The 13,829-nt window shown below is 46.9% G+C and overlaps 1 protein-coding gene across 1 annotated transcript; it reads right to left on the bottom strand.

Moving 5' to 3' along the window:
- Positions 1 to 386: 386 nt before the first annotated feature.
- Positions 387 to 2,379, bottom strand: CCDC71L (coiled-coil domain containing 71 like). Its single transcript, XM_054988889.1, has one exon. It carries the CDS (start codon positions 2,089 to 2,091, stop codon positions 1,291 to 1,293), a length of 801 nt encoding a protein of 266 aa, XP_054844864.1. The 5' UTR covers positions 2,092 to 2,379; the 3' UTR covers positions 387 to 1,290.
- Between the last annotated feature and the right edge of the window lie 11,450 nt (positions 2,380 to 13,829).

Genomic DNA, 13,829 nt, shown 5'->3' with positions numbered 1-13,829 from the left:
CTGTCCACAAGTCTTGAATTTGAATTTAACTCTAAGGAGTGAACAGCCACTGAGGTCACACATATCATTTCAAGTCGATTTAATAGAAACTGACAGCTGAATGCACCCATACTTCCTCTCACAAGACTTCCTGGGAATTAAAGACAAATATGGGAGTACCCTCACAATTGTCTAGATGACACATGAAAGCATCTAAAATTCCTACTTACACTTGTAGTAAGCAGGGGCAACTGCAAAATACTGCCCTGGGTCACAGATGCAGTCATTTCCCCCTTGTTATTTTAAATGCATTTATAGATCCGCGACCTTGCCCATTACAGTGGTACCAGTGAGCCCTTCACACTTCGCATTAAGGTGCCTTTGCAAAGAAATAACCACTTCAGATGTCTGATCTTTAACTTTTATTAATTTTCACGTAAGTTGGTAACTGCTTCTTTAAAGCAAAAGTTATATAAAAGATGATTCATCTAATACAAGTATCTTTACAAGCTGTAACAGAAATATCACTGAAGTTCATCTATAAAACTTTTACATACAAAACATTTTTACCGTTATATGGAAAATTCGTAGGTCAAGACCAACTCTTACAAAAACAAAAACCTACGAGTGAAACCTTTTGCACCATCCAATCAGCCACGACGGGCTCTTAAGTCTTCATTCCTGGAGCATCCTTGGTCAAAGCTTCCCTCAGTCAATGTGAAACACTTGGCATTCAAGCAACCCTGAGCACAAAGTGCAATCGCACAGAACAGTCATACAGAATAGTCCACTGGCTACATCTTAAAAAGGGGACAAAAAAAAAAAGAGCTCAGTTGGCAGTCGTCGCGTTAACAGGATGTCAAGTTCCTTTGGAAAACAACGTAGCCTTTTCAGACGTCCAGACGAGCGAGGTAGTCCAATGGGGGTGGAATCTCTTCATGCCAAGTCGTTCCCCCGGTCTAGGCAAGGTTACTAGGTAAGGAAAAGAGTCACCGGCTTCTTGGTGTGTCCAGCGGGCAGGCGAGCCAGCCTAGTGAAAAGGGGGTCCCCAAATCCACGTGTGAAGAGCTGAGCGACAGGGGGGGGAAGGGGGGCCGCCTTCCCCCCCCCCTTAAAGTGCAGTTTCACTGAGCCAAGGAGGGCCCGATCCAGACCCAACGCGTTTGTAAACAGGTGACTGTCGCGTCCGCCTCGCCGTGTTCGCGCCCGGGCCGAGGGCAGGGGAAGAGTCCAGGCCCCCCACCCCCCGGCCCAAATCCGTCGCGGGAAGAGGCGACTCCTTCGCGGCTCCTCCTGGGGCCGGTTCCGCCCTCAGCACTTGGGCAGCGGGAAGCGGCTCATCCTCACGACGGGCGCCAGGTCGACCCGCAGGATGCGCTGCGCCTTGCGCCGGGCGGCCTCCAGGCTGCGCGGCTTCCACACGTCCCCGCGCACCTTGATGGTGGGGAAGGCGGTGAGGCGCGGGGTGGCCGCCCGCCAGATGGACTCCAGCGACTTGCCCTCGGGAGAGGCCCACGCCAGGGCGGCAGGCGCCGGGCTCGCCTCCTCCTCCTCCTCCGCCGCCCCAGGCTCGGGCAAGGCCCCTCGGGGCGGCGCGGCGTGCGGAGGGGCGGCCGCCTGAGCCGCCCCTTCTGGGCTGCGCTTCTTGGCCGCTCGCTTGGCGCCTCCTCCGGCCCGGGCGGCGGCCGCGACTCGCAGGCGCCTCCCCCTGGCGGCGGCTCTCCTCCAGGGCCGGCACTTCTTCCCCGCCGCCGCCGCCGCCGCTACCGCCGCCGGGGCCGCCAAGCCGCGGGGAATGTCCGGCACGACGGCCCGGCAGGAGGCGTAGCCGTAGACGTCCTTGCTGCGGAGGATGACGGGCGAGAACTGGTGCTTGAGGCTGCAGAGGAAGTCCCACAGCTCGGCGTCCGAGCTCATGAACTCCGTCGACTTGGGCACCAGCAGCTTGAAGGCGTCGCCCAGCGCCTTGGTGCCGCCGCCGGAGAAGAGCACCTGCGAGCGCGAGTGGACCACCTTCTCCGTCGCCTCCGGCCCGGCCCCGGCCCCGGCGGGAGCCACCACGGCTGCGGCCGCTGCCTGGCCGGCGGTGGAGGCGGCTCCTCCGGTCTTCATTCTCCTCACGCCGCCGCGGCGCCTCCCGCCCGCTGTCTCCAGCGCCGCCGCCGGCCGTCGAACGGCTACTGCGGCTGACAGGACCGCCGGGAGGGAACGCCGCGGCCGCTTCCCCGCCTCGTCTCCTGCCGCTGGGGCGCCCTGCTTTTTTTTTAAGGCTACGTGGAGAACGGCACTTTTTTCTCTCTCTCTCTTGGCCCGCCTCAACTTCTCTCGCCTCAACAAGTCGAAGGACGCCGATCGATATCCCGCCGCCACCTCCTCCTGGGCGGCCGGCACAAAATGGAGCCCTTTTTAAAGCCCCGAGGTGAAAGGCAACCTTTTCCACGCCTTCCAGACCGTTCGCTTTTTCCCATTGGCCCGTTTGAATCGCATCACTCAAAGGAAGCCCCGCCCCGCAGGGAGCAGGACCACCTCCGACTATGTCCACCATGGAGACCCTTGGAAGTTTGTTGCTTGAAGAGGGACTTGCACTGTGCTCCTCTGCAGAGTTACTCCAGTCTAAGCCCATGGGTTTGAATAGACCTAGACTGGAATAATTGTGTATGACTGCACTGTTAAAGTGTCAGATGGGTTTGTGAGTTAACCCAAGCTGCTGAGCACCCTCACTTTAGATGGATGTCAATGGGAGTTGCTTCTAGATAAAAGATTTAGGGTTATTTGGCTGAACATACCCAAACATTGCATCCGCTTGGTCCAAAACGGTCTTCTACTGGGATTTTTTTTGTTTAAAAAAGAGAGAGAGAGAGAGTGCCAATACTCACATACAAAGTTGTGCTGATGTCCCATCCTCAGGACTTGTGAAAACGTGAAGAAAGGGTTGCTGGTATTCAGTACCAGTGAGCACCATAACCAAAAAAAGGCTTCGGTCTTATAGATCAAGCTGCTTTTCTGATCGTTCCCAAAAAGGTTTTTTAAAAACCCTGACTAGCTTGCAAAAACAAAAAAAAACCCGTTTTTAAGGCTGCATTCCCATTCCCTTTTATCTGGGAGTAAGTTGCTCCAAAATCAGCGGGACTCTCTGGCATACATGCAACCTTAAGCATGTTTCCAGTTTCTTGAAAATTACTCCACTTAAATGGAAGTTGTTATGAGTAAGTACGGGTATAATCCTATGCATGCCTAACTGGATGTAAGCACCATTGAAAATGGTGGGCCTGACTTCTGAGCAGACATGCCTAAGATTGCACTATATGTATACATGTTTCTAGCCTCAGATCTCTTCCGCTAGTAAGCCAAATTCTATTGATTATATTTGAAAGTTCCATTGAATTCAATAGAGCTTTATCTATCTGTTACAATTTTTGCCCCACCTTTTACCCAAAAAGCTCAGGGTCATGATCCTCCAGGGTCATTGGAGAACTTTCCTATCCTCTTTGTGAGGTAGGCTTAGCCAATAATGAGTAACGCCTCAGGTGACCCAGTGACCTTCGCTGAAAAATGGGGATCCAAATAGTGTTGGTCTCATCAGTCCAACACTACAACCACAACATTACGCCGTCCCAATTCCCAAAGACTACAATCATATGCATACTTGGAAGTAAGTGGACTATGTGAAGCCCAATCCTATACTTGTTTATTGGAAATGTCCAATTGGGTTCAGTCAGTCTTAATCTCAATTAAGCTGCATAGAAGTACAGCCTTTCCTTGATCATACAGATGCATAGGATTTTGCTGTACATGTTTATAGAATTTATAGAATTGTAGGCTGACTCTTCTTAGATCGCAAGTAACTTGGTGCAGCAATTTCCATTGAATGTAAAACTGTATTGTTTTATATTCCTTCCAGAGTACAGGTTGAGTAGCTGGTGAGATACAAATTAATTTTTTTTCACATAGTGAAAAATCCTACAGATATATAGCTCTTGCACATTGTCCAAGAGCCCAAACTTTGTTACATTTACTTTATACACATTTATTTTTATTTATAATATTTCTCTGCCACCTCTTCAGAGTCCTGCTTCAGGCAGCTCACAATTAAAAACCACAGTAAAATAAACCAAATCATTTAAAAGAAGCCATTAGACATAAGCAGCATAAAACTTTCCAGAAAACAGAAGTAGACCATTAAAAAGCTGATAAGATAAAACCTTTAAATCAAAGCTTAGGGGGAAAGATGCGCTTTAGCCTGGTGCCTGAAAGAAAATAAAGTAGGCATCAGTTGCGCTTCAAGAGGGAGGGTGTTCCAAAGGTGAGATACAAGGGTGGCCAGGTCCCTCTACTCCCCTGGCGGGGGACTGGGAACCTGGCACTCACCCTCCGCGGCGTCCAGTGTCTCTTCTTGCACATGCACACTCCTGGCGTGTGTGATGACATCGCTTCTGGGAAGTGACATCATGTAGGTCAAAGGGTGGCCCAGTGTACACTTCCGTGCTTGCTGAAGGGCTGAATCACCCACTGTGGGCCCAATTTGGCCCCAAACAGGCCCATTGCGGGGTGCCACCTGGGGGTGTGGTGCACCACCGAGATGGGTGCCATCCACATATTGGTGCTGGGGGACGGCTACTCAGCCCCATGCATGGATCTATATTTCCCCCCATACTATTTTACATCTATATGAAACTGCTGAGAGAGGACATCCAGAATAGATGCCACCAATATGCTCCCAGCTCCACCTTCTGGAATTGGTTGGTCAAGTACGAGTGGAACTACTGAAGCGCGGTGCCCCCTACTGCCAGCCCAGCCAGCCTCTTCAGACAGATCCCATGGTCATTGGTATCAAAAGCCACCAAGAGGCCCCGGACAATCAACAGGCACACACTCCCCCGTCACTCTCCCAGTGAAGGTCATCAGCCAGGGCAACCAAGGCCATTTCTGTCCCAAAGCCAGGCCTGGGCCGATTCCAGACGGCCCTCTGCAATCCAAAATGTTGCGCGTTGTCGCGTGTCATCGCGTGGAAAATGCGAAATATCGCGTTTTCTCGCGCGAGTTTTGCGCGAGGTCGTGCAAAACTCGCGCAAGAAAACACGATATTTTGCGTTTTCCGCGCGATGACGCGCGACAACGCGCAACATTTCGAATTGCAGAGGGCCGTCTGGAATCGGCCCTGGATGAAGAATGAAATCCATCTCCTCTATAACCTCATGAAGCTGTGTAGCCACTACCTTCTCGAGCACCTTGCCCGAAAATGGAATATTAGACATCGGGCAGTAGTTGTTTAGGTCTTGTGGGTCCAGGGATGCCATCTTTCAAAATGCATCCTCAAACAGATAGGCATCCTTTCGGAACTGCATTCTCAAACAGAGAGGCATTGATTGCCTCTTGGACCAACCCAGCCTAGCATCCCATCCCATATAGTCACTCACTACATAATCTAGGCTCATCCACTCCGTTGTAAGTCTCACTATATTTATTTATTTATTTATTTATTTATTTATTCAATTTATATACTGCCCATCCCCAGGGGCTCTGGGCGGTGAACAGTTAAAATTGATAAAAACAAGAACTAAAATCAATATACAAATAATAAAACAAATTAACAAAGTGCAGTGGTGGGGAGAACCCTCCCCCACCCAAAGGTGGGAGGCCGACATGGCACCGCCCCCTTCAATCACCGAATGCCTGGCGGAACAGCTCTGTCTTACAGGCCCGGCGGAACGATAATATGTCCCGCTGGGCCCAGGTTTCCATTAACAGAACGTTCCACCAGGCTGGGGCCAGGACTGAAAAGGCCCTCGCCCTGGTTGAAGCGAGGCGGGCTTCCTTAGGGCTGGGGACCACAAGTAAATATTTATTCGCTGATCGAAGCGATCTCCGGGGAACGTACAGGGAGAGGTGGTCCCGAAGATATGCCGGTCCCAACCCGCTCAGGGCTTTAACGGTAAGAACCAACACTTTGAACCTGATTCGGAATTCAACCGGAAGCCAGTGCAGCTGGCGCAGGACAGGTGTGATGTGTGACTGGTAAGGTATACCAGTCAGGACCCGTGCCGCCGCATTCTGGACCAGTTGTAGTTTCCGGATCAGGCCCAGGGGTAGCCCAGCGTAGAGTGAGTTACAGTAATCTAGCCTGGAGGTGACCGTTGCATGGATCACTGTAGCCAGGTCCTGGGGCATCAGGTAGGGGGCAAGTTGCCTGATCTGATGAAGATGGAAAAATGCAGACTTGGCAACCGCCGTGACCTTTGCCTCCATCGATAGGGAGGCATCCAGGAGCACACCCAGACTCTTTACCATTGGCAAAGTTGCCAGTGGTGTCCCATCCAGGGCAGGGAGCTGGATCCCTGAACATCTGGCAGCCCCTGTCCCAGCTGCAGCACCTCCGTCTTCACTGGGTTCAATTTCAGCCTGCTCTGTTTCAACCATGCCGTCACAGCCTGCAAAGCTCTGGCCAGATTGTCTGGGGCCGTGTCTGGCCGGCCGTCCATCAACAGAAAAAGTTGGGTGTCATCCGCGTATTGATGACAACCCAGCCCAAACCTCCGCACCAACTGGGTGAGGGGGCGCATGTAGATGTTAAATAACATCGGGGAGAGTATCGCCCCTTGGGGAACCCCGCACACCAAAGGGTGACGGGGCGATAGATCTCCCCCGAGCGCCACCCTCTGTCCCCGACCCTGGAGAAAGGAGACCAGCCACTGTAAGGCTGGTGAAATAGTAAATAGTGAAATAGTAAATAGTCCAGTAGCACCTTTAAGACTAGCCAACTTTACTGTAGCATAAGCTTTCGAGAACCACAGCTCTCTTCGTCAGATGCATCTGACGAAGAGAGCTGGGGTTCTCGAAAGCTTATGCTACAGTAAAGTTGGTTAGTCTTAAAGGTGCTACTGGACTCTTTACTATTTTGCTACTACAGACTAACACGGCTAACTCCTCTGGATCTATATTCAGTGAGACATACTCCCAGGTAAGTGTGCCTAGAATTGCAGTTTCAGGCACTTTCATTGCAATTCTATGAAGAGTTACTCCAGACTAAGCCCATGGAAAGGACTGGATAGTCTGCAAAAGATCACACCACCCTCCTCGGCTGCACATTAATGTGACTCACAGGCTGCAACGACACCATTTTCGGAAATAGTAAGCACTGAGTAATACATTTGCAACCAACAGAAACTGTAGAAACTTGAGGAGGGGCTGTGACTCAGCGATTGGTCATCTGCTTTTTGCATGCTGAAGGTCCTAGGTTCAGTTCCCAGCATCCCCAGTTAAAAGGATCAGGTGGTAGGTGGTAAAAAAGATCTCTGAGATCCTGGAGAGTTGTTGCCAGGGCTTTTTTTCAGGGGGAACGCAGGGGAACGGAGTTCCGGAACCTCTTGAAAATGGTCACATGGCTGGTGGCCCCGCCCCCTGATCTCCAGACAGAGGGGAGTTGAGATTGCCCTCCGCGCCGCTGAGCGGCGCGGAGGGCAATCTCAACTCCCCTCTGTCTGGAGATCAGGGGGCGGGGCCACCGGCCATGTGACCGTTTTCGCCAAGGGCAACCCATTGAGTTCCACCACCTCTTTTCCCAGAAAAAAAGCCCTGGCTGTTGCCAATCAGAGTACACAATATTTATTTAAAACATTTTAATCAACCTTTCCACCAAGCTTAGGGTCCTGAAGGCAGTGAGCAATCCAAAAACACTGAGCTTTTAAAATACACAGGATAAAAACAAAAACAGCAATTAAACAAAACACACACACAGTTCAAACAAATGCACAGGAGGCAAAGTATTGACCTCCACAGACCAATGGCATGGCTCAGAAGAAAGGCAGTTTCATGGATTAGTGCCATGCATGTTTAAAAATGAAAAGACTGTTTTTACAAGGAAACATGTATTTCTTTTTATAGATGGTAATAACACTATCTGAAATCCATTTGTGTAGACCTAAGGGGCACTACATTTCTATGTAGTTTACTTGCAAGGAAGTAAACTTGGGAACACACCCTTACAGTGAAATCCTAAGAAGAGTCCCTCCACTCTAAGCTCATTGATTTCAATGGGCTTAGAATGGGGTAATTCTGTTTAGGATTTCACCGTTAGTCTCAATCTTCAAAGACTGAGAATCTTTAACTATTATTTAGGGAAGTGGTAATTAGTTAATTAGGTGCTTCACCTTCTCTTTCGCCTGTTGCTTCCTTTCCCATTTCATTAGCTATCAGTGATCATCCAGACCAACAAACTGGTGGGAATGGACAGAGCTTTGCCAATAAGCACTTGCTATTCCACAAATTAACAAGACCATCAATAGAAAAGCCATCATGGTCAGTGGGAAAATCCCCCCACTGAGACCTTAAGAAGTGATTTTTCTGCGGGCATACCAACCTATCTAGTATAGATCCAGAGGAATTAGCTGTGTTAGTCTATAGTTGCAAAATAGCAAAAAGTCCAGTAGCAACCTTAAAAGACTTCTCACTAACAACCATGAAACAGCTAACAGCATCACCAACACAGAAACCAGATCCTGAAAAAGACCCAGATGCCAACTCTGCCCACATATCTACGCAGAAAATACAATTACAGGACCCAATGGTATCAACGACACAATCTCTGGCTCTTACAGCTGCTCATCCTCCAATGTAATATATGTCCTCATGTGCCAACAATGTCCATCTGCTTCATACATTGGACAAACCAGCCAACCTCTGTGCAAAAGAATAAATGGACACAAATCTGACATTAAAAATGGCAACATCCAGAAACCAGTGGGAGAACACTTCAGTCTACCAGGACATTCCATCAAGGTCACTGTAGTTCAACAGAAACCTTTCAAAAACAGAATCCAACAGGGAAACTGCTGAACTGGAATTCATGTGTAAATTTGACTCAGTCAAGCTTGGATTGAATAGGGACTATGAATGGTTATCTCATTACCAGAAGAAACTTCCTTTCAGACAATCCATTCAGATTCAGCAATGGAGGGAAGCGGTTACACCCAGCCTGGATTGTGCACTCTACTTTTGCAACCAATTTGCATCTACATGGCCCTTACTCCCTGCACCCTCTCCCCCCTCCCTTCACCACCTATATATCTCTGGCCAGTTCCCTCATACCCTCCATGCATCTGATGAAGAGAGCTGTGGTTCTCGAAAGCTTATGCTACAATACAGTTGGGTGCTACTGGACTTTTTAACTATCTAGTACAGTGCTCCAGTAAAGGAATAATAAAGCTAAGATCCACCTTCTGAACTAAACAATGTGTTCCAAAAAAAAAAGCTGTCCTGGTAACATCAATCAGATTGTCTAATTCTAGTCCCTTGTAAAATATTTAGTACAGTGTGGTGTTTCCCTGTAATTTCTTTGGGAATAGATCCATAGGTTTACATGGGTGTCCTCCAGACAGCAGCGTTGATTGGGGTTTTCCTTGCCTCTGAAATACCTCTTCTCACAGTGCATTTATGATGGTTGTTGCACTCTGGGGTTTTATGTAGACCTTTTCCATATGTTTGTCCTGCCTTCCTTTACAGACTGTTCAGTTTGCAGTCCGTTTTTCTCAGGGTTTTTTCCGGTTGTGCAGTTGAAATGGAGCAATCTATCAAACACATGCTGTTCATACACATGCACTGTCCCACTGTGTATCATTGTGTTGCTTAGTCAGTTATTGCTCCCAAGGCCAACCAGCGAACTGTACCTTGTGTTTGTGTCTGGTGTTTGATTGGTTAGCTTGTTTTCCCACATTGGCTTTCATTGGCTGTGGTGTCCTTCCTTTCCTTTTTGAATCATGGACAGTAGCTAAAGAATTCAGCACAGCTGGCTAATTGCAGGTCTAAGGGGATGTTGCTTTGGAAGCAGTAGAAAAGAGCCATATAAGACTAACAAAATTACAGCTTGCTTCTTCAGAAGGAAGGTTATTGTTATTGTTGAGGTTCTTCAAAGCACTCTTATGCTCTTTTGTTGTCCAGTTCTGTTAATCAAAAACTAATTTTGTTGTACTTACACACCTTCTGTCAAGATCTAATTCATTGTTACTGTGTGCACATATTTCATTCACATAAATTGTGTGAGGGAGGGCTTTAATGGTTAATAATGAGACAAATTCTGCTTCAGAATCACCTAACCACCAGTAATGTATATTATCTACTTATACCACTTGTTTATCTCCAACAGGGCCTCAAAGCAGCTTACATTGTTCTCCTCTCCTCTCCTCCATTTAATCCTCACAACAATCCTATGAGGTAGTTAGGTGGGTAGCGGTGTTGGTCTGCAGTGGAACAGTCTGAAGGAGGGAGTTCTGACCCTCGAAAGCTTCCACCCTGAAAATCTTATTGGCCTCTGAGGTAGGTTAGGCTGAGAGTGTGTGACTGGCACAAGGTCACCCAAAGTTTCCATGGCAGAGGGGGGATTCAAAGCAGCGTCTCCCTGATCCTAGTACAACACTCTAACCACTCTACCACACTGGCCATCAGCAACTCCAGTGGGGATTGCAGGAGGTGTTGCCTACCCTGATGGTTGTTGTGGATTTTCCCAGCTGTATAGCCGTGGTCTTGGCATTGTAGTTCCTGACATTTCAAAAACAAAGGGAACCCCCGGAGAGAGGAACAACACAAAATACAGAATCCGGGGAACCACAATAAATTACCGATCAATTGAAAGTTAATTTTTTTTATATATATATATTTTTGCTTGTGCAAAGTGCTGAAGTGCAAATGCATATATATCAATTCAAAGTGCAGTTATGAACAATAGTAATGAGGTAGTCTGTCAATCCAGAAATAATACAATATATACAGTCTCAACTGGTGGATGGAGAGTATACAAAGATGGGGAGAAACGTCCCGCTTGAGATGAAATTCAGACCATCAGTCCAAAGATGGAACCATCAGATCCAAAGATGGATTGGTGCTTGATATGCTAATCTTCTCTGCAGGGCTATTGTAGGGTATAGAGTATTTTGTTAGCCTGGTGTTGTTGAGGACTGGAAACCATGCTCTATTAATTCTTAAAGTCTCTTCTTTCCTGTTGAAATTGTGCTTATGCTTATGAATTTCAATGGCTTCCCTGTGCAATCTGATGAAGTAGTTGGAAGTGTTGTCCAGTATTTTAGTGTCCTGGAATAGGATACTGTGTCCTGTTTGAGTTAGGCTATGTTCAGCCACTGCTGATTTTTCCGGATGGCCAAGTCTGCAGTGCTGGCGAAACGTCAGGAACTACAATGTCAAGACCATGGCTATACAGCCCGGAAAATCCACAGCAACCATACCTTCATTCAAGATGATTTTTTGCAAATATGAGGGCTAGGAGTTTGGTCTTTTTATTTTACAAAAATGGAGTTTTTCTCAAGCAGCTTAACTGGGGTGCTTCAAAACAGAATAAGCTGCAAACATCCTCCAGGGACAGAATCCAAGAGTTACAAGGAGACTGCAGCAGATGTGTTAGGGGGTGCCTCTCCAATAGTGCAGCTCAGCAACAAGAGTGGCTGGCATTTGCCCACAAGGGACTGGGTTTTAGGGTGGGACAGTAAATCTCCATTACTGCCAAGAAATGCTTTTGCAGCTGTATTCTGATTTGTGAATACTTAATCATAAACTTTTGAATGGAGCACTGTGATGGACCCCTCCCCCTTTAACTTCCCCACTATGAGGCAGTTTTTCCTGCCAAAATTAAAGTTTGCCTGCTTTGGCTGAGCAGCCCCAAGTAGCGTGCCTTTATTTCTGGTTTGAAAGTCTGTTTGTCCCACCCTGATAAACTGTTATAATTTTGGCTTTTTAGTCCAGCCCAAAAACTTGATGGGGAAAAAGCAGAAGCCCTCTTCCTTTGCGTTGGAAATGGCACTGGATATTGTATAACTTTAAAAAAAGAAACAACTTTATTGAACAGGCAGGAATGGAATAAGTGTAGTCAGGGAATGAAAGTGCTGAGGTAGAATTTGTTGATAGTACAGATTATGCTATGAATAATAGGCAAACTATTTTTCTTGAAGCTTAGTTTCTGATATTCTTTGTTCTTAACAGTTAGAGGTGTTTTACTTAGATCTTTAGTTACAGCAACTCTTTCTTCACAGAGTTCCCTTTGACAACTCAGGTTTCCTGGAGTTAATTTTAAACCGTTTCCCCCTCACAACAAACCTGGGGTCCTCCTCAGAGCCAACACCCCTTTAGACACAGGGGAAGAATTAATTTTCTTCTCCTAAGAAGATATAACTCTTCTGCTATTGGCTTGACAGGGAGTCTCTCAACCCACTACCTTATCACTCTTGCCAATACACTCCCAGTTCTCTTATGGCTGTGTAAACAGGCTTCAACTTGTGCTGACTCTTATACTGGAGAGCTTATTGAGTATTCTTCTGGAGACAGGACAGGAGGCATGTGTGAAAAGAACACGCAGAAACTACATTCTAGATTGATAGCAAGTCAGTGGTTTCCCTTTCTCTCCAGGAGACCCCACATACTCCTATAGCATGCAATTCTCTAGACTGCATGTTGAGAAGAAGCTTTGTACACAGTGCACACAGAGCTTAAAAATGGCACCCAGTCATAGTGCTTGGCTGTGCTCTTAGATGGAGTATTCCAGGTGGAACTGAGGAGAGGATTGGCTGCTTGTTTCCCATGTTCTCATTGGCCATTGCCAGTTCATTCAGCACGTGCGAGGTATGTCACAGTTTCAATATATTGCTGGCATGCAATTGTTTTAATAAAACAACCATGCATCAAAACAACTACAGAGCATCAAAACAAATTGGTGAGGGGGGTAGGGCAATGAGAAACGGGACAGATAATGCCTGTTTGTATTACTTAGTTTTACCAATGAATTGAGCACCAATGAATATTTGCTTGTTCTCCAGACTGAAATGTTAAGCCAGATTCTAAGCATAAACAGTGAACGTTCAGCAGACCAGGTACAAAAACTATTTTGTAGGCATACTGATATCAGTTCTTCACTCTCCACAAAAGTATTGTTGATTGCTATGAAACAATGTTATTATATATCCTAAAGCCCCTTTTCTCATTTAATAAAGAAAAAAAGTGCAGACAGCATTCTAATTTATTCAACTTTATCGGTACATGTGCAGAAGTTCTTCAGTACCAACAATTTAGTTTTGATTTAAAAGGCTAACAAAATTTTATTTCGGTATAGGCTTTCATTGGATTAGAATAAAATTTTGTTAGTCTTCAAGGTGCCACTAGACTCCAGTTTATTTTTGCTGCAGTGGACTTACAAGGTGACTTCTCCAGCATTATCAGTGATCTCTGTGAACTATGTGAGTAACCAGACTTTGCATCCAAACAGCATTTTGCTGGTTTTATTTATTTTGCTTAATTTGTACCCTACTTTTCTCCCCAATGGGGACTTAGTGGCTTACAATATTTCCCCCTTTTTCATTTTATCCTCACAACAACCCTGCGAGGCAGGTTAGACTGAGAGTGTGTGAATGGACCAACGTTACCCAACAACGTTACCCATCTTACAGGATGACTCAGCTCAACCCCACCCCTCCTGAGTAGATACAAATGACCTACATCTTTTCCACACTGTGACACTGAGAGATCTCTGTCTTTTGGTGCTACACCTCTGAAGATGCCAGCCACAGCTGCTGGCGAAACGTCAGGAACTACAATGCCAAGACCACGGCAATACAGCCCGGAAAACCCACAACAACCATCGTTACCCAACAAGTTACCCAGAGTGGGGATTTGAAACAACAAAGAAGAGAAGTGGGTGGGAGGGGAGGGAAAAGCCTCCACAAACTCAACCCGGACAAGCAGGGGGGAAAAGATAGAGGGGTCAAGTTACAACCTAAAATGTAAAATAAATTCCAAGAAAGTCTTTATTATGAATATGCACAAAAATATAGGTTAAAAACAAGTTAGAAACAAGTTAA

This window comes from Eublepharis macularius, chromosome 9, assembly GCF_028583425.1.
Source record: "Eublepharis macularius isolate TG4126 chromosome 9, MPM_Emac_v1.0, whole genome shotgun sequence".
Classification (NCBI taxonomy): Eukaryota; Metazoa; Chordata; class Lepidosauria; order Squamata; family Eublepharidae; genus Eublepharis; species Eublepharis macularius.
The sequence above is the reverse complement of the archived record's forward strand: the minus strand, read 5'-3'. Positions and strand labels throughout refer to the sequence as shown.